We start from the raw sequence: 23,353 nt of genomic DNA, 5'->3' as shown, positions 1-23,353 counted from the left end.
CTATCAACTTCCACGACAAGGGATGGAAGTCTGTTCCACCAACCAACTACCCGCTGGCCAAAGGCAAATTTCTGTACGTCTATCCTACATCTGTCTTTCCTCAATTTGAATTTATGCCCTCTCAGGTGATTATTCTGAGCAAGAGGCAGAATCCCATCAGCATTGGCATGCTCAAACCATTCACGGCTTTATACTCCTCTATCAGATCACCTCGCTGGTGCCTAGTCTCCAGACTCTGTAATTTGCAAACCTTAAGCCTTTCTTCGTAAGAGCAACACTTTGTTCCATTCACTAATCTTGTTGCCCTTCTCTGTACTCGTTCCAGCAGCTCTACATCCTTCTTGAAATGAGGCCTCCAGACCTGTATACAGTACTCAAGGTGTGGCCTGACCATTGCTTATATAAGGGAATAATCACCTCCTTATCTCTGCTAGAAAAATTCCTGTATATTATTGACAATACACCATGAACTACTCTTGTAGCCTGTATGCACTGCTCAGAACTTCATATCTGCCTGCACAATTACCCTCAGGTCCTTTTCATTCTCTACCACTGCCAGTGTAGTACCACAGAGTTGATACACTGCTCTGGAGTTGCTGTTTCCCATATGTAGTATCTTACATTTGTCAATGTTAAACTTCATTTGCCACCTCTCAACCCATCTGCTCAACCTTTCCAGATCCTGTTGCAGCAGCATAGTGTCAGTAGTGTCCTTGACAACCCTGCCAACCTTTGTATCGTCTGCAAGCTTGGACATTAAGCTTGATATACCATCATCAATATCATTTATAAATACAGAAAACAACACTGAACCCTGAGGGACTCCACTAATAACATTAGTCCACGATCAGCAGTGTCCATTGATTACCACTCTCTGCCTTCTCCCCCTCAACCACCCCTTTATCCATAGCAGCAATTTGCCTCCAATGCCACACTGCTCCAATTTGTGCAGCAGTCTTCCATGTGCAACAGTATCAAAGGCCTTTCTAAGATCCAAGTATATAATATCAAAGTTATTCCCTGCATCCAGTTCCTTTGTGACTGCATCATAGTATCCAATCAAATTGGTCAGGCAAGACTTCCCCTTAACAAAACCATGCTGTGTCCGAGCTATAACTGAAGTCTTGTCTAGATGATCCTGTAGTGCTTCTTTAACCAGTGCCTCCATTAATTTTCCTGGAACAGAAGTTAAACTCACAGGTTTATAATTACTTGTTAGCATTAGCATTAGTAGAGGCATTTGATGCAAGAAAGCAAGCTTATGCAGCATCAGCCAAAAAAAAAAAAAAAAAAAAAAAAACCCCACTTCCACTTCACCCCTCTGTTCGTTCAAAATACCTGTCCAGCTGAGCCTTAAACTTATTTAGGCAGTCTGTTCCACCAACCGACCACCCGCTGGGTGGTCGGTTGGTGGAATTTCTAAGCAGAAGGAAAAACACCAGTGAAATAAAAAGTGTAAAGAGGCAAGTTCAGAAGGGGCACAGGTTTTGAGAAATAGTGGAGAAATACAATCAGGACCTGGAGCTTTATTGTGTCAGCCTTTGATCCTCCTTTGTGAATTGGGGTCACATTTGCACATCTCCAGTCTGTGGGTACCTCCCCTGAGTCCAAGGAAGCTCTCATAATTATGGCTAAGGGTTTGCTTACTTCCTTTGCTGGCTCCTTTAATATAACTGGATAGATCCCATCCACCCCGTGTGCCTTTCTTGTGTTTATCTTCAACAATTTCTCTTCCACTTTACTCTCAGTTATTACAAGATTCTCTAGCTTACTGCCAGAGTTGAATACACCTCTGGCATTCCCCTCGCTGAATAACTCCTCATGTGTGAATGTCTATGCAAAATATTCATTTAGTTTGTTAGCTACCTGAGCAGGGTCATCAACAGTTGACCCATTGATAAGTTTAGAAGATAGTGGTAAATAGACATCTTCATTACTAGGTCAATAATTAGATGGGAGGAATTTGTCACACTTTTTAAGAACTGGCTGGATATGAGCAAATTTCTAAGCAGAAGGAAAAACACCAGTGAAATAAAAAGTGTAAAGAGGCAAGTTCAGAAGGGGCACAGGTTTTGAGAAATAGTGGAGAAATACAATCAGGACCTGGAGCTTTATTGGTATTAAAGATTGTTTAAATTCTTCTGGCATCCTTTTGACTGAAGACAGGAGGCACAGAGTGAAGTGTACTAGGAATGGTAGAAGGTGCATTACCTAGGTCATTAATATAAAAATTAGAAGAAAAATAGGAAGCCAGTAAGTCAGCTTTTTATCTTTAGCTGAGGAGCTAATAGCACCATCAAGTTTTAACAGGGATAGAGCTTAAGATGGGCAAAAGTTTCAGCCAATTGCTCTGGGAAGAGACTTACCAGTTGGACAAAAAAGCAAATCATCTACTCTTATCCTATTCAAAATCTATTTTGGACTGATTAATAACTAGATATCAGATTATCTGCATGAAAAAAAAAAAAACAGGTCACACGTGCATGCATATATGCACTAAAATATGCACCAAAATGTTAATATATGCACTATAAATTTTACATTTATTACTCGTTTATTACAATTGAACCACAATTTCTTTGTATTCAATATGTTAAAATAATAAAACCACTTATGAAGAGTTTTAACATCTTTTTTTTAAAAATGAGCAAATTTCTAAGCAGAAGGTTTAAGTTTTCCCTTTCGAACTCACACCTGGAATAATGCATGTATGTTATAATACATAATAATATATTTCTCCAAATGGTCCATTGTTAATTTGTTACATTTACTGTCCAAGGTAATTTTATATGCAGAGAATGCCCTTTTCTACTTCTATGGAAGTGACTAGGCTGTACTTAAAAATGTGAGCTTTTCAAGCCTCTACTTGAAATGGAAGTTAATTTCTTTTCCCATTTATAAATTCATCTATTTTCCTTAAAGTGTGAAATCCTGAGTTCTTTTCTAAAAGCAGAACAATTCTCCAATTGTTCTGCTTAAAGAAAGTCCCCACATTCAACATTCAGTTATACAAAACTAGCTGAAATGAATATGGATGAACAATAAATGTTTTATAGCCAAAGAATAATCAGAAAGAATAATAAACCAATAGCTGCTGAATGCATACTATCGAAGGAATAAACAATTTCTTTTATAGAATCAAAATTTTTAGGATAAAATGATGCCACTTGTAACCACATTTCCCATCTTACGAGAACAGAATCAGGTGGGAGAGGGAGAGTAGGTAGCATATTTCTGTAGTTGCTATTCTCAAAGGCACTTCTGACAAAATCTTTTTTTATATGAGAAATAAGTTTGTTAATTTCACCAGAATTCTCCCAAATTGCCCCTGCCAATCTATGTAAGCTATTGGCTAAGCAAGTAACAGGGATCAGACATGGATAAAAAAAACTTGTAACGCAAAAGCGGCTTTTTTTTTTTTTTTGTACTTTATTGCACCCTCCAGGGAAAGTAGTGTCATTAAAATTTCATTCTCACTCAATATACTTCACTTCTTAAAGCATTATACACCTTAATCAAGTCTCCTCTAAGTATCTAGTTTCCAAACTGCATTCCAGAATTCTAAGTCTTTCCTCATATGGATACCCTTTTGCCAATCTTAAGAGAGAAGTATTGCCCATCTTTGGATTCTTTCAAGAAACTTGATGTCACTTTTTAGTTACAATCTCCATGTCTGTACACAGTATTCCAAGTTTGGTCTCACCATCACATTATACAGTGGTATTAAAACCTCACTATCTGTACAAGTGAATGTTTACTAAATCACTGATTGGACATGTGGACCTGCCTTGCTGCCTATCTGTGCAGCTCAGACTACTCCCTAATTTCTTTCTTCCTCTTCTGTTTTTCAACCAAGTGTGCAAGTTATTTTGGTGTTACAGGATTTTGGGAACATAATAAACACCATGATGCAGGGTATTTCTTACAAGGATGTGAACTTCCAGTATTATCAGTTACAACCAACAGTTATCAATAACCATTTTATAACAATTTTTGAATCAAATATATTTCTAAGTACAGTAGACTCTTGATTTTCCAGGATAGATGGTAAAAAACAAATCCCGGATGATCAATTTCCCAGTTAATCCAAAAATACAAAAGTCCACGACATATGTTCCAGGACTTCACGAGTTTTACATAATTCGGGAATGACTAATAACATATTGCTACTATATTATTATTTACAATATCTGAATTCCATGCGATACTTGTTAATGTTTGGCCATTTTGATACATCCTTATTATAATGATTCCTTAAAGATTAAACAGATGCACCATTTTCAAACTTTTGAATAATTTCAAGTTTTTGTTTAACTAAAAACGCAACTCTTTTGCATTTATCCATCATTTCAAAATTTCTAAACAAAAAAAAAAAAAAAAAAAAAAATACTATAAAAAAAAATTGTCATCCCTGACATAAATAATGAAACAAAATGTCCTTTTGGGCTGCAACAGGACACAACAATCGACGTAACGCACTAAAACAAACTAAACATTTGGTCTCTCTTTTTTTTTTTTTTTTTTTTTTTGTTTGAGCAGTGGATGTAAAGACAGCGAGGGTTGCAAGATATAGGTACACTAATCTCCCAATGACAACTAATAATGCCGCTTGTCGCTTATTTACGACTTGCAAAATATCTGTTTATACCTATTCTAGTTATTACTTTAATTCTTTTGATTTCTGGTTGGGTTTTTTTTTTTTTATTTTTTTTTTTTATTTAGTCTGGAAGTGTCCCAGTTAAGCGAGAGTTTGCTGTATCTGTTTTAGTAATTTTCTTAGGTTATGCTGAAATACTGGAATTCTAAGTGATAAAAGCAGCCACAAATTCCAGTAAAGTTCAAAAATGTGCATAATTATATGTAAATAATAAATAATGGCTGCTAGGGATTTTTTTGTGTGATATTTTTGAAGTGATATTTTTACCCAAAAATGCAGACAGACTAGTAAAGTACATTAGGCAAGTTATTGATTTCTTTTCTTTTCACCAAGTTTTTTCAATGTCACATTAATACAATTACAAAGCTCCATGCATGCACACACATAACTAAGTACATATATTACACAAATGTTACACATGTAAGACTTATTCCTAAATGTTAGTAAAGAGTAAGGTTGATACCAATTTTATAAATGATTAAAGTAACTAATCGTCGTTGATACTCCAATACGCCCGTATGTCAAAAAATACCAGTTTGGGATTATGGCACCTTTGTAATCAAAATAACCAGTTCTACCTTTTTGCAAGATGTTGTACGTGGCAGGCCAACAGCAAGGGAGGAGTGCATGCAGCAGCAGCAACAAGACCAATGTCTAATGTACTGCACCAAAACTGTTTCATATGCCTGGAGCTTTTTTTGATATTATCAGCAACATTATTTTTTACAGAATCAACTTTGGCATCTGATGAAGTTTAATTTGGGGGGGGGGGGTCCAATTTTAGTGCAAGTCAAACCAAATGGAATATACCCACATATATTATGTACATGTTCTCTGGCCATGTTGCTCTTGCTTGAGATCAAGTAACTCAACCTTGATGTTAAAAAAACTCCACCCAGTTCCTTGCAAGACTGAAAGTATTCAAACCCAAGCATTTCCAACATGATGTGGAAAGATTATTATTATTAGCCATGCAAGGAAGCTTCTTGAGGCTTATGCTGCACCAGCCAAAAAAAAAAAAAAAAAAAATCCCCGACTTACCCTGAGAGAGAGAGAGAGAGAGAGAGAGAGAGAGAGAGTCGGAAGTAGAAAGGAATCACCAAGAAAGAGAAGAATGATGGATATCATCATTCTTCTCTTTCTTGGTGATTCCTTTCTACTTCTGACCAGCTCAGGACCCTGGGTTTGCCTGATATCCAGCTCAGGACCCTGGATTTGCAAAGCCCACACTCACAAGATGCAAGCCCCTGTGGTTAATATGGTGGCATAACCAGTGGTTGGCTGGTTGTTTAAAGATTTTATAGAGCATTAGCATCTCAGGCTATAATGCACCATGTTTTTTTTTTTTTTTTTTTTTTGCACAAAAGAGGACAAATTTGAAGATCGGATGAATCAGCATTTTCTGGAATTGAGAAACGTAAAATACGACTGAATGCAGTGGAATGAACTCTGTTTTTTTGCTGATGCCTCTATTATCACCAAAACAGATAGCATACTGTGCAAAAAAAAAAAAGAGGGTAGGTGGAATAGGTTCAAGGTCTGCCAGGGTGATAATGATGTTAAAAAGCAGCTCAAAGGTGCTATAGCTTTGTCAATCAATTCAACCCTAGAAAAAACATGCCAAGGCTTACAGGAGACTTTATAGGTATGCACAAACTTAAATGTATTTGTTTGTGCCATCCCTATAAAGAGGGTGCAGGAATATTTGCTGATGAGAAAGATAAAGTTGGTTTTACGAGTTTGAACCTGGTCAGTTAATGGAAGCTAAGTAATTGCAACTAGTTTGGGGGGGGGGGGGCAGAATAAGAGGAGCCAATTCAGAAAAACAGTACCCATGGAAGTAGCCATGAAAAGCCATGCAGCAATAACAGAGTAGAGAGACTTTGTAAGACACAGGTTATTAATTACTCTAACTGCCCTATTCTGAATGGAGCCTAGAAAACTTGAGTGTCACTCAAGATAAACAGATGAGGTGCAAACTCTTTTCCAATAAGTCAGAAGTACTGAAATTAGCTAAGTTATCTTTTCCCCACTGAAGTATTATACGGAGATCAGCATTTAAGGAATTGGTGGTGGATATTCCAGAAGGTGAAGCTGTTTATGCAGATAAAGGTTTTTCAAATTGGAATGTGGAATACAATATGCAACCATCAATAAAACCACAGATGGAATTTCCACTCAGTGGAAGATCATAAATATACAAGACGAAAAAAGTGGGGGGAAAACTAAAACTTGGAGAACACCAGCATTAGCGGAGAGGTTGTTGTTGTTAGATTTGTTGGTGCATCAGCAACTTAGGCATTAATGCACTAATTACTATCTAGTGGAGGGGTAAAAACACAGAGATCTATCAACCAGCATGAGCAGTCAGACAGAAAACTGGATACCCATTGCAAACACAACCAAAAGCCTTACAAATGTCAAGAGCAACTTCTTGTGATTGACCAAACTTTTCCATTATATTTTTACACCGAAAGTAACATAAATCAATATATTACCAGTGGATTGTCACTGATATAATCCACAATAGCAATCACTGAGCAGAAGACTTCAAGATAGCTTAGGCATTAGCTGTTAATGGATTTCTCCATAATTCTGGAAAGAGTTCAGATAAGTGCAATGGGCCTATAATTGAATGGAAGGGATTTCTTACAATTTTCAGGAAATGGTTGGATATGAGAAAATCTTCAAGCTGAAGAAAAATGCCAGAAGAATAAGGAAGTCTAAGAAAGCAACACAGAACAAAATGCCAGAAGAATAAGGAAGTCTAAGAAAGCAACACAGAACAGAATGCAAGCTGGAGCTGGACTAACAAGGTATAAATATGGTTCAAAATTCTTCTGGCATTCCTTCTGAAGGAAGACCACAGGAGGCACTGAGTGAAGTGTACTGGGAATGGTAGGAAGTAGTTTACCAAGATCGTCAATACAACAGATAGAAGAAAACTAGGATTCTAGTTAGTCAGCTTTAGTTGAAGAGGAAATAGAACCATCAGGTTTTAACAGAGGTGGGAGCACAGATGGACAAGAGTTGGCTGCAACTTTTGTCCATCTTTGGCAACAGATCAGAATTCTACTCTACAATGTAGACAATAAGCAAGTTTTCAACTATTAGCCTGTTCAAAATTTATTTGGGATTGATTGTCTTCAATTCTTGCAAGTTTTAGTGTAGGCTGAAAACGAACCTGGAGATTTGGATGCAAGTCAACTGCGATATGCAACATTCTTATATTGGACAACCTTAGCACATTTATGGGGAAACCAAGGAAAGCAGCATTCTTATATTGAACAGCCTTAGCACATTTATGAAGAAACCAAGGTTAAAGGACAAGACTATAAGGAATAAAGGATTTTATTCCTACAAGAATAATTTCAGTGACATGATCTGAACAAGGACTGACATCAAAAGATTTAAAAGTTATCCAAGGAAACAAAAAATAGAAATGTTTTGCATTCTTATAATGCCGAACAACACAAGGCTGAGAATAACAATGTAAGAAATCTCTGTTGGAGAAGAGCATATCACAAAGTTGTGATCTGAGGTGCCAGGATTTGTTTGTTTGTTATTTGGTTTTTAGGAGCATTAGCAACTAAGGCCATATTGCTCCGGGATATGCGGTGGTCATTTCCTGACCTTTCCGTATTTGGTGGTGACTGGCCCGAACCCCAGTCTAATCAAGAAGCGTGTGCTACGCACTGCTGCTCCTTCCCACCTGGCTACAGAGGTGCCGAGGTGCCAAGAAGACCCCTCACTTTGGCTGTATAATTTGAAGGGTTGTTTGCAAGAAAAGCTCAATAGTGTTGGCTGTATGGTTAGAATTGTCCAGTATTTTGGCAGGTAAATGATCTGTGCAAGTCATTAGTCATTGCAAAAGCCTCAGTAACTCGACCAGCTGAGTCCATACGACTAGAAATCTGAAGCCAGCCGAAGTGAACATTAAAATAACTAAGGAAAATAATTTCAGTGTTATGAAAGTTCAACTGGAGAAAGTGAAGTTTAAAAGAAAGGAAGTCAAAGTTCCAAGTGATTACTGGAATTGGGAGAATGAGAGATAACAGATGAATTTAACAGAATGTACAGAGATTTTATGCCAGAGGAGATCAAAAAAGAGGAGGTTCCAAATTAGCAAGTCTTTGACAGTTATATCAGAGATACATGCAAACTACCATTTTTGAAGAAAAACGAATCACAGAGTAATAACTAACCTGCACAAATAATTCAGATGTTTAGAAAATGAAATATTTTAATAGATTGGAAATTGTCTTCTACACAATTTGAAAGGAATTGTACAATCTGAGGGACATACTGAATCCAGGGAATGAGAAAAGTCTTTCCAGTGCCAGTAACTTCTGTTGCTATACAATGTTCATGCAAGACTTTTACAATAATTCATGTCATGTTAACTAATCTATTATCAGAGTTTAAATTTCTCATTAACATTAAGATGTTAATCATGTTAATTACGATGGTGATTAGTTTCAGATATAGTCTATGCAATGGCAAACCAGATGGTGATAAACTGTTCAATAACTCGATAGGGCATAGCTGTTCATCTGATTGATCTTCATAATCTAGTCTCTACACCACAGCAAGTTTTAGATTCATGGTAGATTAAAGTTTTACGGTGTTTTCATTTATTTTGGTGCAATCTTCATTTTTGGCACAGTATTACAGAATTGTTTAAATTGTTATTACATTCATTAATGGAATCTGTTTGGAATGTAAGCTGAATATGATCATCATAGCTACTTTTACATCATACTGGTATTTCGATAGACTCTGGATACATTTTATTCACAGGAAACATTCTGATCCCATGGTTACTGAACGTAACCATGGGATCAGAATGTTCAGTAACCATGGACTAAATTTACTGTCTTATAGGTCGCATATTATGTGTAAGATTCCTGATTTTGATCAAATTCCAAATCTGATTTTTCTCTTCATAACACTACAAGTAAAATATAATTATCACTGTACTTACATTTTAAGTTTCATTACAATAAATAACAAAAAAAAATTACAATAAGGTTTCTGAATATAAAATCAATATTTATTTATCATTTTGCACTTCTCTATTATATTATTGCGTCTCATACATTATGGAATCTGCGAGATGCAAATTCCACAATATGCACCACACAAAAATACTGTATTGTTATTTACACATAATACGCCTACATATTAGTCAACACATATATATATATGAAGGTATAACTATTAGTTATGTACTCAAATGCACACATCATAAGGGATATCACATGCTACTCACACAAGGAATACAGAATTTGAATATGGTGAATGCAAATGTTAAAAAAAAAAAAAAGTCTAAAGGTTAGCCAAAAAAGCTTCATCACACCATGCATATGTCTGTCAATTGCAAGTGTTCTTTGGTAATTTTACCTGTTTTTGCTGGATGAAAAACCCCAAAAACCTTGCTATCCTCACCTGATGCTGACAAATTCCAATAGAAGTTAATTGTCATTGACAGAATTCAATCTTAGTGAGTACAATAAGCAAATATAGACAAATAGGGTGGGCAAAAATATGATCGCATATTAAAAGGCAAGATTTTAAGATTCCTGATGTTGACTGAAACACGTGGGTTGTTCCCTCCCAAAGTAGCAGAAATTTTCTGGATTTATTGGATGATTGTCTTTTAAAGCAGAATTTTAGAGGCAACGAGAGAAAGCAATACCTTGCATTTGATTATCAGAAATAATGACCCTTAAGAACCTTCAGGTAAAGTAACTACTCAATGCCAATGACCATAATACACCAGTACCATAATAATACAATCAGGTGGAATCTACTTAGAGATAATTGCTGTGGTGGTAAAGGGATTTTGCTTTCATAAATATGATTACAATGGTCTCATCCAGTTTAAATTCATTTCAGTGGAACCAAATTAAGATATTTTACAATCTGTAAGCAGCATTCTTGACTATTGCTAAACTTAGCTGTTTTAAGGAACACTATTTAATTAGTTCATATATAGTTTGCAAAATATATTTACCTTATTAATCCTAGGAATTCTTGATGCATGTTCAACACGCTTTCACTTTCGGGTATATTTTGTTCAATCATATTTTGCAATTTAATTAGTGGGCCAGTAAATCAGATTGCCTTATAATGGGGGATTTTAACTTCCCACATATAGACAGGAACTTGTGGATTGGGCACACGCAAGACTTTTGTCGATTTATTGAATGATTGTTTTCTACAGCAGCATATTTGAGAGGAAACCAGGAGTAATACTCTTGATTTAATTATCAGCATCGATTATTCAGGCATTAAGAATCTGCAGGTAAAGGAACCACTAAGTGAACACAGTGTACTAATGTGGGATTTACTCAAAGATGTAACTACCATCAGGGGTAAAGGGAAGAGTTTTTGCTTTTGTAAAGGTGACTACAGTGGTCTCAGACAGTATTTAAATTCTATACTGTGGGACCAACTAGCGATGTTACCAACAGCAAATACTAAATGAGAAGCTTTCAAGGAAATAATCTTGGAAGCTACTAAGCTTTTTATAACAACTAAGAAATACTGTTCAAGGTACTAGCAACTCTCGATTTACGAACAAGTTCCATTCCAAGACGTTATTCGTTATGTGTATCTTGCATTCCTGAGTTTTACGATATACAAAGGGTACTAGGAAAGTTTTGCAATACAGCTTTGTTTATTTAATTTTTTCAAAGTAATTTCCTCTACATTCAATACACCTCTCCATCCTCCGAAACCAATCTTTAAACCAGTTCTGCCAAGTTTCACTAGGGAGTAAAGCACACTCGTTGTCCCAAGCCCGTAGAAGGTCCTCATCACTGGAAAACCGCCTCCCTTTTAGCTTCATTTTCACTTGCGGGAACAGTGCAAAGTCGCAGGGAGCAAGGTCTGAACTGTAGGGAGGGTGCTCGAGAAGTTTCAGTCCTGTCGTGGTCAAATATTCGGTGCAGGCTTTCGCGCGGTCAGCTGGAGCATTTTTGTGATGGAGGTACCAGGTGTCCATTCTTGACTTTGGCCGCAGGTTCTTTATAGATCCAATGACCTTAGGCAGGCATTGTTCAGTATACCACTTAGCTGTGACTGTCTTCTGCGTGTCCAAAACGACACGTTCCACAATTCCACTCGATTTGAAAAATACAGCTATCATTTTCTTCTTTACAGATCGGGATTTTCTGACAATTACGGGTGTGTCGTCATCATCAAAGACCCAAACTTTGTTTTGAGCCTTGGTCGGCAGATCGTAATAGTACAGCCAAGTCTCGTCACCTGTCACGATGTTGTTCACATACCGAGATTGTCCCTTATCAAACTTTTTTAACATCTCCCGGCACCAAGTCACACGTCGTGTCATCTGCTCTTCAGTCAGTTGATGCGGCACCCAGAGAGAACAAAGTTTCTTCACGTGCAAATGATCTTGCAGAATCGAACGAATTGCTGGTGCATTTAGGCCCAAAGTATCCTCTATCTGTTGGTAGGTCACTCGCCTGTTTTCGTCAAGCATTTTCCTCACAGCAGTAACATTTTCCTCCGTAACTGACGTTCGTGGCCTTCCCGGCCTCTCAGAATCCTCCAGAGTGAAATTTCCCCTTTAGAATTCTCTATACCACCTGAATATCGTTGTACGATGTGGACAATCATCATCTAGTGCAAGAGTCATTTCTTCTAAGCACTGGCCTATGGTTAAACCACGCACGAAATTATACCGCAAAACTGTCCTTATCTCATTTCGTGACCAGGATGCCATCGCAAGCACTTTACACTCTCACTACTAATGAATAACTGAGCCCATCGACTTGGCGCGGCGGCTACTATGCACGTATGAACATGTCTCAACATGCAGCAACAAGCAGCTTCCTGTGATTCATTGTTGCGTCATATTGCAAAACTTTCCTAGTACCCTTTGTATGTAGAGTACCTGTCTAGGCTATGAATGAGTTTTAATATGTACAGTAAATTTTAAACTTAAACTTAATTGAAAACCGTGTTATAGTGAAACCCGTGCTGCTTGAAGCCGTGCTAAGCGAGGTATTGCTGTATTTAATAATAAATTCATACAAAACTTCAAAATAAAATCTTTTCAATTTTTTTTTTTTTAATGAGAAACATGAGCTTGCTTCTGTAAACATAATATTTTTATATCAGGTTTCATCCTTGAAATGGCTATGCATAACTCGTGATCCAGACTTTTTAATGATGATCTCTTCGAATTCTTGACAGTCATGATCAACGAGAAACTTTGTTCGCACAAATAGTGGTAGCAAATGAAAGAAGAGCGCCAACTGCTTTTTCTCCGATTGAAGGAAACTCCTTTCTCGTCATTAACCAAAATTCGGATAATTAAATTGTACTTGAAGGGTGCAATCGTTTCTTAAACCTAACAGCTCTTCTTTTTCTTTCTTTGTTAAATGTAATGGTGGAATTTCTAGGTTAATGCAAATGGATTTGGAATCAAATCAAATTTTTTTTATATCAAGTATTTCAAAATAGTGATGAAGTTTTCCCTCAAGCAAACACAAATGTTGCTCTACTCATCCCAATAATTCTTCTTTAGGATTTAAATTATAACATAAATTAAACATAATTAGTGATCCATTTTTAACCTCAGTTTTCCAAAGTTGAATTTTTTTCTTTGAATCCATAAACTTTGTCCATGTATATTAGTATGTTTTCATGTGATCCTTGCAATTTTTGATTTAGCTAATTCAGGTGCTCAAAAATATCAGTTAATTAAGCTAGTTTTTCGAGCCAATAACTATCTTTCGTTAAATCTGCAAAGTAAGTATTATTCACAAAAAACATTTTCAACCCTTTTCTTAGCTATAAACTCTTGATAAAGCTCTTCCTTTGGACAGCCAATGTACTTCAGTGTGAAATAGCAAAGAGTGGCATTCCGTTCCCATTTCTTCACACAATGCTGAAAACAGACGTGGCTTTAATGACTTGGATTTTATTAAATTCGCTTTCTTGATAACATCATGTAATGTGGAATTCAGGTCCACAAGCAAACTTTTAGATACGAGAGCTTCTCTGTGAATAAAACAATGTATTGGTTTACAATGGTTTACAACGAACTCGATGTAAAATCTTTAACACTTCCGGTCATTGCAGTTGCACCATCAGTACACAAGCTTAAGCAATCTTTTCATGATATCTTATTTGTCTCAAAGTATTCATTTACTACTTTGAATATTTCATCTCCAGTAGTGTGATTTGGCAAAACAAATAATGGTCTTTCAAGCATTTCTTTGCAGAACAAATAATGTTCTTTCAAAACATTTCTCTCCAATTATTCTAGCTAGTGCTATTAATTGAGCACAGTTACTAAAGTCTGTAGATGCATCAATTTGTAATGAAAATTTTTTAGATTTGTTAATTCTCTGATTTAATAGATTTGAAAGTGGCACTTCTTCAATTTCCTTTGTTTCTTTTGCCCCAAGCATGGTGTTAACAATTTCAATGCAGGCTGGTAAAATAAGCAATTCTGCAATTGTATGAGGCATTTTGGATTTGGCTACCAATTGGGCGACCTTATAATTAGCCTCTTTAGTTCAATTTCATACTGTTCTAATCGAATTCATAAAAGAACATTGCTTCCTATTTGGCATTTGAAGAAACTTAAAAAAATTCAAATCTTTTTCCACATATGGATGTTTTGTGATAAAGTGCTGGCATAGTTTACTTGGTACCATTGCTTCATTTGATAACTCTTCTAGGCAGATAAGACATGTGTTGAGAAAGAGAAGAATTATCGGAGCATACAAATCCACATTTGATATATTCCTCATTATATTGCCTAAATACCAGCTTTATCTTTATTTTTGGACTACTTTCTTTGTCCCGTGAATCTGATGACTTTCTAGCTCTCTTCAAAAAGTTTTGCATTCAAAAAAGTTTCTCTAAATTTCATTGTTATTATATTCTAATATTACGGTGGAAAATAAATATCTACAAAGGTTAAACTTGGTTAAACATAAAATAGTTAATGAAGCAATTTAATAAACATATTTTGAATAATTACTTATTTTTTGATATAAACAGATTTCAATTTTTTACTTCAAATTTGATTTTTATTTTTAAAAGTAAGCAATAACTTATTATGCGTATATCTTTTCAGTAGAAAAATGTGAAAGCTGGTCAAAAATAATTTGAAAAAACCAATAGGCAAAACAAATCACAACCAAAGTAAGTAAAATCTTTTTTTTTGCATTAATATGGAACTATTTTCATATAAAAAATTGATTTTTATCAAAGATAAGTGAAAAAAACATTATCATATTATTTACAGTGTTCTGCTAATTTTCTGATTATATTTAAATTATAGAAATTTTTCTTGCATAGGAAATGGTTTAAGTCGTCTTCAAACTTGCATTAAAAAGATTTTTTTCAAATTTAAGTTAAAAGAAACAAAGAAGAAATGGAAAAGAAAAAAATAAAGACAACATGATTTTTATACTTCCAACAAAGGTCAAACTGAAATGCTGATAAACTAAAATCAGTGGCTAGTGGAAATCGCATTCGGCTACCTGGTTAGTAATTCCACAATTCATTCTAATTATGCTATTATAATATCTTTTTGTATAATAAAATTTCAAAGTAATAAAATTTTGAATAGTTGTACAAATTGGATTTCATTTTATATAACTATGAAAATTTTATAAAATTAAATCTCTCTCACCAGTTGACAAGGTTTACTCTACTGTTTCACTAAATTTCAATGTTATTATATTCTAATATTACAGTGGCCACTATTAACATTAATTAAGAGTAGTGCTAAGAAACTGACAGTACACTTCTTTTTTTGTAAATCTTTCTTTTGAAATTACTAAACCTTTCTGTGAATTCATAAACACACTGCCATTTGTGTTATTTGAAAACGTGTATTTAATTTTTACAATCATACAAGTCACAGGGGACTGAATCCACCACCCTAAAAAAGTTCTTTCAGTTCTAACCAACTTAAAGAACCTTTTGTGAATAAAAGAAATACATACTTATATTTATTTACTTTATTTTGAGAGGGTGCCATCGTCTGTTAAGAACTTGCATATAATTTCGTTGAACTTTTCTTACATTTCTGATCCTTCTGTTTAGTTATAAATTTTATATGCTCAACCATTTGTTTACTTTTAGGGTCAGTCTGTCTGAATGCTAAAAACCTGACAACCCATTAAGAAGGAAGTGTTCAAAAATGTAACAAAGTGCTGTGACAAGGAAGGGTTTGGAGATGTAACCAACAGCAAATTTTAAATGGGAAGTATTTAAGGATGTAAACATTGAAATTACTAAGCTTTTAACACCAAAAGAGATGTGGTTAAAGGTTTAGACCTAAATGGTTAGATGAACTGATGGGCTTAAATGAAAGGGTTCTGCTTTAGCAAAGGTGACTATTTAAAAAGTATTTAATAAATTATTTTCAGAGGAACCAAGTGATGTTTACATTTGCAAATTCAAAATGGGAGGTATTTGTGGAAGTAACTGCAGAAGCTACTAAACAAATCCTCCCATAATTATACGAATATCTTTGAATTCAGAGGGGGATCCCTACAGATTGGAGATGAGCTAGTGTCTCTCCTATTCACAAAGGGTGAAGTGAGTAATCACAGACCACTAAGCTTGGCTTCTCTTCAAGGGAAAATAATGGAATCAGTCTTTAAAGAAGCAATGTATGATTATCTTGACATGAATACAGTTAAATGGAAATCACAGCATGGATTTGTTCAGGGAGAGATCTTATTTGACCAATTTGATTAGCTAGTATTATATGCAAAAAATAAATCTGATATCAAAAACATAAATTTCAGTAAAGCTTTTAAAAGACTACACAAAAAGACAACTGTAAAAAGTCGAGCAGTGTAGTATTTGGGGCAAGTTACTGCTATCCATAAAAGGATTTATGAGTGACAAAAAGACAAATTAGAGCACTGCTCTAATTTGTCTTTTTGTCACTCATAAATTAGGCTTATGTTATTAGTGAAGTCCTTGAGAGTTTAGCACTGGGTCGCTTATTGTTTTCGATATTTATTAATGATACTCATGAAGGCATATCGAGTTTACTCTCAAGTTTCCAGATGATACTAAGGTTTTATATACATATACAGGGTGTGTCAAAAATATTGGTACAAACGTTTAGGGGAGGTAAGTAACATCAAGGAATGTGAATCACATAGGAACGCATTAGCATTAGTAGAGGCATTTGATGCAAGAAAGCAAGCTTATGCAGCATCAGCCAAAAAATTTAAAGTAAAATAAATAAATAAAAAATAACCACTTCCACTTCACTTCCGGTTAAGTCTCCAAGCAAGCAGAATGGAGATGTTAGCTAGTCTATTAGATTTTCTAGGTCACCTGAAGAGAATGAGAAATTAGGAGGGATATATATTGATGCTATTGTAAGAGTGATGCCAATTGCAATATGCACTGCCACTGCTTCAAAAGTAGTCTGAAGAGCAATATGTTTCGATAGAACGTTGTTTCTCACAAGAATTGCCACTCCTCCACAGGCTGGCGAGTCTATACTCCTATCTCATCTGAAGATGGTATAATTTTTAATGGTGGGAAACAGTCATGCATTTAAGTAGGTTTCCTGTAGGGATATACTTGCTAGATCATACTGGTCACTGAGATCATGTAAATCATCTTTTGTATTGCGAAAGCCTCTACAATTCCATTGGAGGAATCTTTCCATTAAGTGGTTTTGTTGTTTATTTTTGTTTCTGACTGCATTTTAGTTGAAACTTGCTTGCAGAGATCCAATTTTGCTTTCTCTTTCTCTGGAAAGTAGGAACGTATGACGTCCATCTCATTGGTCACATGAAGTTCTAATATACCATCACCTGATTCATTGCATTGCTCAACATCCATTTCCGTTGAAATTGATGGGTTCGGTACCTTAGTTTCTGTCACTTTTGGTTTTTCTGTTTAAGGCATGTCGACTGGAATGGTAATTGGGGTGTTACTGGCTTGTTCAGCTTTTTGTTGTGAGGGACAGTTTGGAAGCAGAGAGCAAAGAACATGCCCAATCAGCGATGGATATATCTGGAGGTACTGTAACATCTGTTTGGATACCTACTGACTGAAATTGTTTAGCAGCAGTGGCATATGTACACTTTGGTTCTGTTTTGAGTATTTGTCTTCTCGCCTCTAAGTGTGACTTTATTCTCGACTTTATATTTTTGGACTTTTTTCCCTTGTTTCCATAATTCACATATTTTGGAAAAAGCTGGGCGATTACCTTTACAGTTTGGGCAATGAGAAGTAGCAGTGCATTCAGATTGGTTATGATCCTTCGATCCACAATTAGGAAATATCGCCTCACCTCTACATGCAGTTTGGGAGCGTGCGTATTTTTGGCACTTATAGCATCTGACTGGATTTGGGATGTAAAATAGCCAGCTTTAACAGATGTTGGTAGGATAGGAGAGCTAAAAGTGAGGATTATACTCCTTGTGGAAACAAGTGTACCATCTTTCAGTCAGGATTCTCCTTGCTTGGATTATTTTTTGTTCACAAAGCTCTTGGACTATTTCCTCCTCTGATACACTTAATAAGTCCCATTCTGCAATTACTCCCTTCGAGGAGTTTAGTGTGGCATGGGGAGTAACCTTTATTGGTTGTCCGCCAAAGATAGTCAGCTTTAATAACTTTGCAGAATGTTGAGATTTAATGGTCTCTACCAGAATATCCCTGGACTGAAGTTGCCTTACCATTTTCGGTGAACCTGAAACAGACTCAATACATTTCTGAATAAGGAATGGTGATAACTTACTCAGAGGCTGGTCTGAATGAGAGAGAGAGAGAGAGAGAGAGAGAGAGAGAGAGAGAGAGAGAGAGAGAGAGAGAGAGAGAGAGAGAGAGAGAGAATGAGGAATGATGGTATCTCCTCTTGACGGGTTGTTCTCAGCCTCTTGGGCTGAGAGAAGTCATTTGTGTCTCGTCTTGAGCTCAATAACTCTAAAGGTGGATACATATTATTATCCATCTTTGCTCCTTTCAGCCCTGGGAGAGTGGATTTCTTCCCCCAGGTTACTGGCCCAGTCATGGGGAGGCAGGAGCAGTGCTGCTAGAGTGACCAGGCGGTATAAAAGTTAGTACGATAATTTAAAGAAAAAAAGGTGTTTTTCCTTTCTGAAACTTGCTTACGATTTGTAAGACTAAGTTGCCTATTAATTAATGGAAAGTAAGAAAACTTTTATAACTGAAACAGAACTATACCTTTGAGAAAACGCTCTAGGAATCACTCAGAGAATCGCTTGATCACTATAACGCTTGGCACCCGGGGCCAGCAGTCCAGGTGTGTGCATGTGCACACTTTACAATAAAAAGTACTTGTTGGCTTGTGTTATATAAATAAAATAAAGAAGTCCCTAGGCTCAGACCTCTTCAGAAAGATGCTGCTCTTTTTTTTTAAGTTTTATTTTTTTTATTTTTTTTATATAAAATTTATATCATCCCACAAATTTCCCCACTAGTTTTTGCTAAACAATAACAGTATTTTCTGGTTTTGTTTCAATTTATTAGAGTGCAAGAGGTTGGCATCTGGCAAGCTTTTTTTTTTTTTTTTTTTAAATTAGCTGACGCTGTTTTGTGCTAAAACTGCTCATGCAGCAACCATAATTCATCTTCACCCATTCTAACTGGTGGATGGGGATGTGAATTATGTGGAATATATTTGCACCAACGGCATATTATAATTTGTCTTGTAGTACAAAGGTAAGCAATATAAATAATTTTATTTAAAATAGGAATTAAAGTTACTTATAATGTGCCCTTTAATAAATAATTCTTTTGTAGATGTAGATACATTTTTCCTGAAAAGCAGACTTCAGAGAAAGGAAACAAAACTATTTAAAGAACAGGAACCAAAGCTTTCCAAAAATCCATGTCTCCCCCAGTGGCAACAGTTAACTCACACAGACTAGTGCATATTCATGCACAAAATGCACCCAGGTAGAAAAGAATCACATGCAAGACTAAGCACCACACACACACACACACACACACATATATATATATACACACACACACACACACACACACACACACACACACACACACACACACACACACACACAAACATATACACAAATTACCCACATGCAAAATCAAAGCTTACCTGTTTTAAAAATTTCCTCCAACTTGCTAACAACTTTTTCATTCAAACCATATTCTACCAATTTTTTGAATTCTTCAGACCTTTCTGACAGATTTGTTCTTTCTGAATGATCCATTGGCTCAACTTCATCTTTCTGATTTGGGGTTTCTCCATTCCCCTCTGCCATCCTGCAAAGTGTTATGTAAGTGTTATCTTCTGCTAACGTTTATACAACTATGGAAATTAAAGCAGTCAAGTTGCTGTTTTTAAAATGAAGTGATATTAGTGGTTTTTTCCTTGAATATTTCTGAAAAATGTTTCAATGATTTTTTTTTGGACATATTTTTGAATACTATAAACTTCCTTCAATTTGTGGCAGGGGGAAATGTTCAATTTTCTGTTTCTGTGTGTGTACATACACATGCAGGTGCGGGTATCAGAGAGAAAAACTAAAGTTCACTCATTTAAGCCATCATCACACACCAAACAAAAGACAATGGACAATCATGCAAAGGTATTACTAGATCACTCATCAGAGTACAAACATGCAAAGGCAAATTTCCATGACTACACAAACAGACATTTAGGTAAAATTTTAAAAATTATACTTCGCATGTTTCAATTTTAGTAGTAAATGCGACATGATATATTGAATATATTATTTGAAAACAAAATCTAACAATCAATTTCCAAGCAAATGTCAGTTTATTTTATTTCTCTTTCAGGATTCCAAATTATTCCATACAACTAACATTGCTAGGACACTTACCAGGTGAAAATAAAAATTATAAAGGCAAATTTGTTTATAATCCACAAGAGACTTAGAAGAACATCTTTCTCGTTATGAGACCTATATTAACCTGGCAACTAGCCATGCTCCAATTACATTTTCATATATTTACACAAGGTGCTTCAGTTAAAATGCACTGAGGTCTATCTCGCTTAATTTTGGGTGCTAGGCTTTTGTTGTATTTGGGCTGATATTTTGGAATTTGATGTTAAAATTTAAAATTCTGCCTCAACAACTGTTTTCTCAATGTGAAAGTTGTTCCCCATCATCTAGTCAAAAGAGATCATCTATGTACTTCTGAAATGAACGTAAGCTGATTTGATTTGAAGGGGGGGGGGGAAAAACAATCAAACAGTTGTATGTCATGGTTGATTTTTGATAACTGTGTTTAGTGTCATTTCTAACAGCTAGCTGTATAAGGGCAGACGTGTTGCAACCCTTGCAAATAATGATAAAAAAAGTTATTTTTTTTTTAAATTCTGGGGGTGAAAAGCAGTAATTTCATGAAACAGGAATTTAAGGGGAAAAACAAATGTGCAATAATGAATTTATTACAAGGGGGGAAAAAAGTGATAAACAAAACAATGGATATTTCAATGCTTAACTTTGCAATTTTTGCCTTTTGTTATCAGGATCAGTTATACACAACAACCTTGCTTGGCTGCTGCTATTATTTCCACAAATGGAAGATAACAATGTAACTAATAACAGCAAGTTCAAATAATTGTAATCTTATACCAAAATAGCAGATACACACCAAACAAAATTTACAACTTTCTACATTGTTTACAGGAATGGTACAGCAAATAATAATTTAAATAATGCAGGCAGCATAGTTTCAAAAGAAAGTGTAAATATACTTGCTTTTGCATATATGGAAATTGTTGTTTTGAACAACCCATGAATTGTGACTATTTCACTGGTCTTCTGGGAATGACAATTACTTTGCAGCAGCAAAGAATTTTATGCAAATATGGACATGAACTTTGCTGCATCAATTGATACAGCAAAACCACAATATGAACTGGTGTGTGGTGCAAGCATGAAATTTACATATTACAGTTTGGCTTAGCTACATAAAACTGAATGAAGAGTGCAGTGAAATTCATTAAAGTACAATTTCTTAGTGTTTCTTCACATGCACATTTGTAACATTGTGTGAAAGCATGTTTCCAAAAACAATACGTGATATGGCATTATTGTACAAAGCATTTAGCTGAAATGCTACAGCAACAGCAAGATTATTTTCAATACCAAACATCACAATTATGTGCGATGTGAATTGCTTTATGCTAACTGGAAGCATGATGCATATAAAAAGGACAGAATTTGGAACATGTTCAAAAAGAACAAGAGGTGGCCTACTTCCTGTGTGGGAAGCTTCTTCTGGATTTTGGATATGCTAACTGTATCGGGGAAAAGTTGTCATAGTCCATGTGCTGCTCCTTTTAGCACTGGAGGTTTTCTTTATCACCGAGGTTTCTGGCTCAGCCATGGGGATGAAAGAGCAGTGCCACATGGTGACTAAGTGGCTGAATTTGTTTGTTAGTTCTAGAAAAGGAAACAGAAAGATGATTTTCCTTTCTGGGAGTCTGCCTATTTCTTTTAGTGCAAAAGAGCTATTCTGATATACAAATCAAGAAAACAGTTGTTGAAACAAAAAATCTGTTCACTGAAAAACTATTCAGAGAAAATGCTTTCTGAAACACAATGAAATCATTTGGCACCCGGAACCTTGCTATGGATATGGTTTAGTGACAGGAGAAAAGGGGATATGCCTATGTCACTCTTTCCACTGTTTCAATGTTCATAGTAGCATTAAGTTTTATTATCACATCACACAGCAACCAGTTCACACGAAATTTTTGTGCCATTCGTAAACAGAGGGTCTGTAGGGTGGATTTCAGTTGTGATGCAGAGCAAAACTTTTCTTGTTTTAACACTGCTGACTTGGTTTCCTCAAATAAAAACACATACTGTTCTTTCTCTTCTGCACTTGAAAAATACACCATTTTAAGTTTTTCCTAAAGCAGTGCTTCTGATAGACACAACACCCCAATAAAACCAATATATTTCTCTTTACTGTGATGCTGTTTGGTATTAGCTATATTCTGAAAAGAAGCCACAGGTTTTTGTTGCACTGGCCAAAAAAAAAAAAAAAAAATACAAATTATGCACTTCCCTCCTCAATGTACTTACATTGAGGAGAGAAGCTGACACTTGATATCATGCAATTGCAGATTTGGAGGATCCTTCAAAACAACATGCTCCTGTCATTTGTTTTACAACAAATGATAGGTTTGCATAAAGATGATGACAAAATTATTGGAGGTTTTAATTTTCTGTTAACCAAGGTAAAATGAAATCCCGGTTTCCTTAGCAAACTGTGGACTGATAAGGCCAGCTTCACTCGAGATGGCGTTACCAACAGACAATTCCTGCTACTGGACTCCTGTCAATCAAAACCCATACTGTTGTAGAAATATTTAGTCCTTGACAGGTGTCGCAGACATTCTCACAGATATGACTGGCTGTGCTTGCTACCTGGGAGTCTAAAACACTGATGGAACTGATATTCAAGTGACAGTCAAGTAAAGTGGACATAATTTCGGCAAAGTCTGGTCGGTCTGTGAAACCAAATCCTCAGCTCGCACCTTCATGATGGTGGTACTTTAGTTAACTCTGGGTATAATACCAATGTGCTAGTCCTGAAATGCGGTATCTAGCACACTTGCTGAATGCCCAGGTGCAAACTAACATAAGCAGGGGTCAATGTGTGCCACCCACATCACATATAAGAATGCTGCCC

General features: G+C 35.7%; 1 protein-coding gene across 11 annotated transcripts in view; it reads right to left on the bottom strand.

Moving 5' to 3' along the window:
- Positions 1 to 23,353, bottom strand: part of Syp (synaptotagmin binding cytoplasmic RNA interacting protein) — a 499,733-nt gene that overhangs the window by 366,325 nt on the left and 110,055 nt on the right. For 5 of the 11 annotated variants that reach the window (XM_090375502.1, XM_090375528.1, XM_090375520.1 and 2 more), the window contains one exon: positions 19,776 to 19,942. The exons of 4 other annotated variants lie outside the window; for them this stretch is intronic. In XM_090375502.1, the coding sequence (XP_090231628.1) occupies positions 19,776 to 19,941 (166 nt within the window). In that variant the 5' untranslated portion in view covers position 19,942. Of the gene's footprint in view, positions 1 to 19,775; positions 19,943 to 23,353 lie in introns of those variants that run through there. 2 more of the 11 variants (XM_090375544.1, XM_090375567.1) reach the window with 1 other exon arrangement.

This window comes from Mastigoproctus giganteus, chromosome 1 (genome assembly GCF_048544385.1).
Source record: "Mastigoproctus giganteus isolate SK-2022 chromosome 1, ASM4854438v1, whole genome shotgun sequence".
Classification (NCBI taxonomy): domain Eukaryota; kingdom Metazoa; phylum Arthropoda; class Arachnida; order Uropygi; family Thelyphonidae; genus Mastigoproctus; species Mastigoproctus giganteus.
The sequence above is the reverse complement of the archived record's forward strand: the minus strand, read 5'-3'. Positions and strand labels throughout refer to the sequence as shown.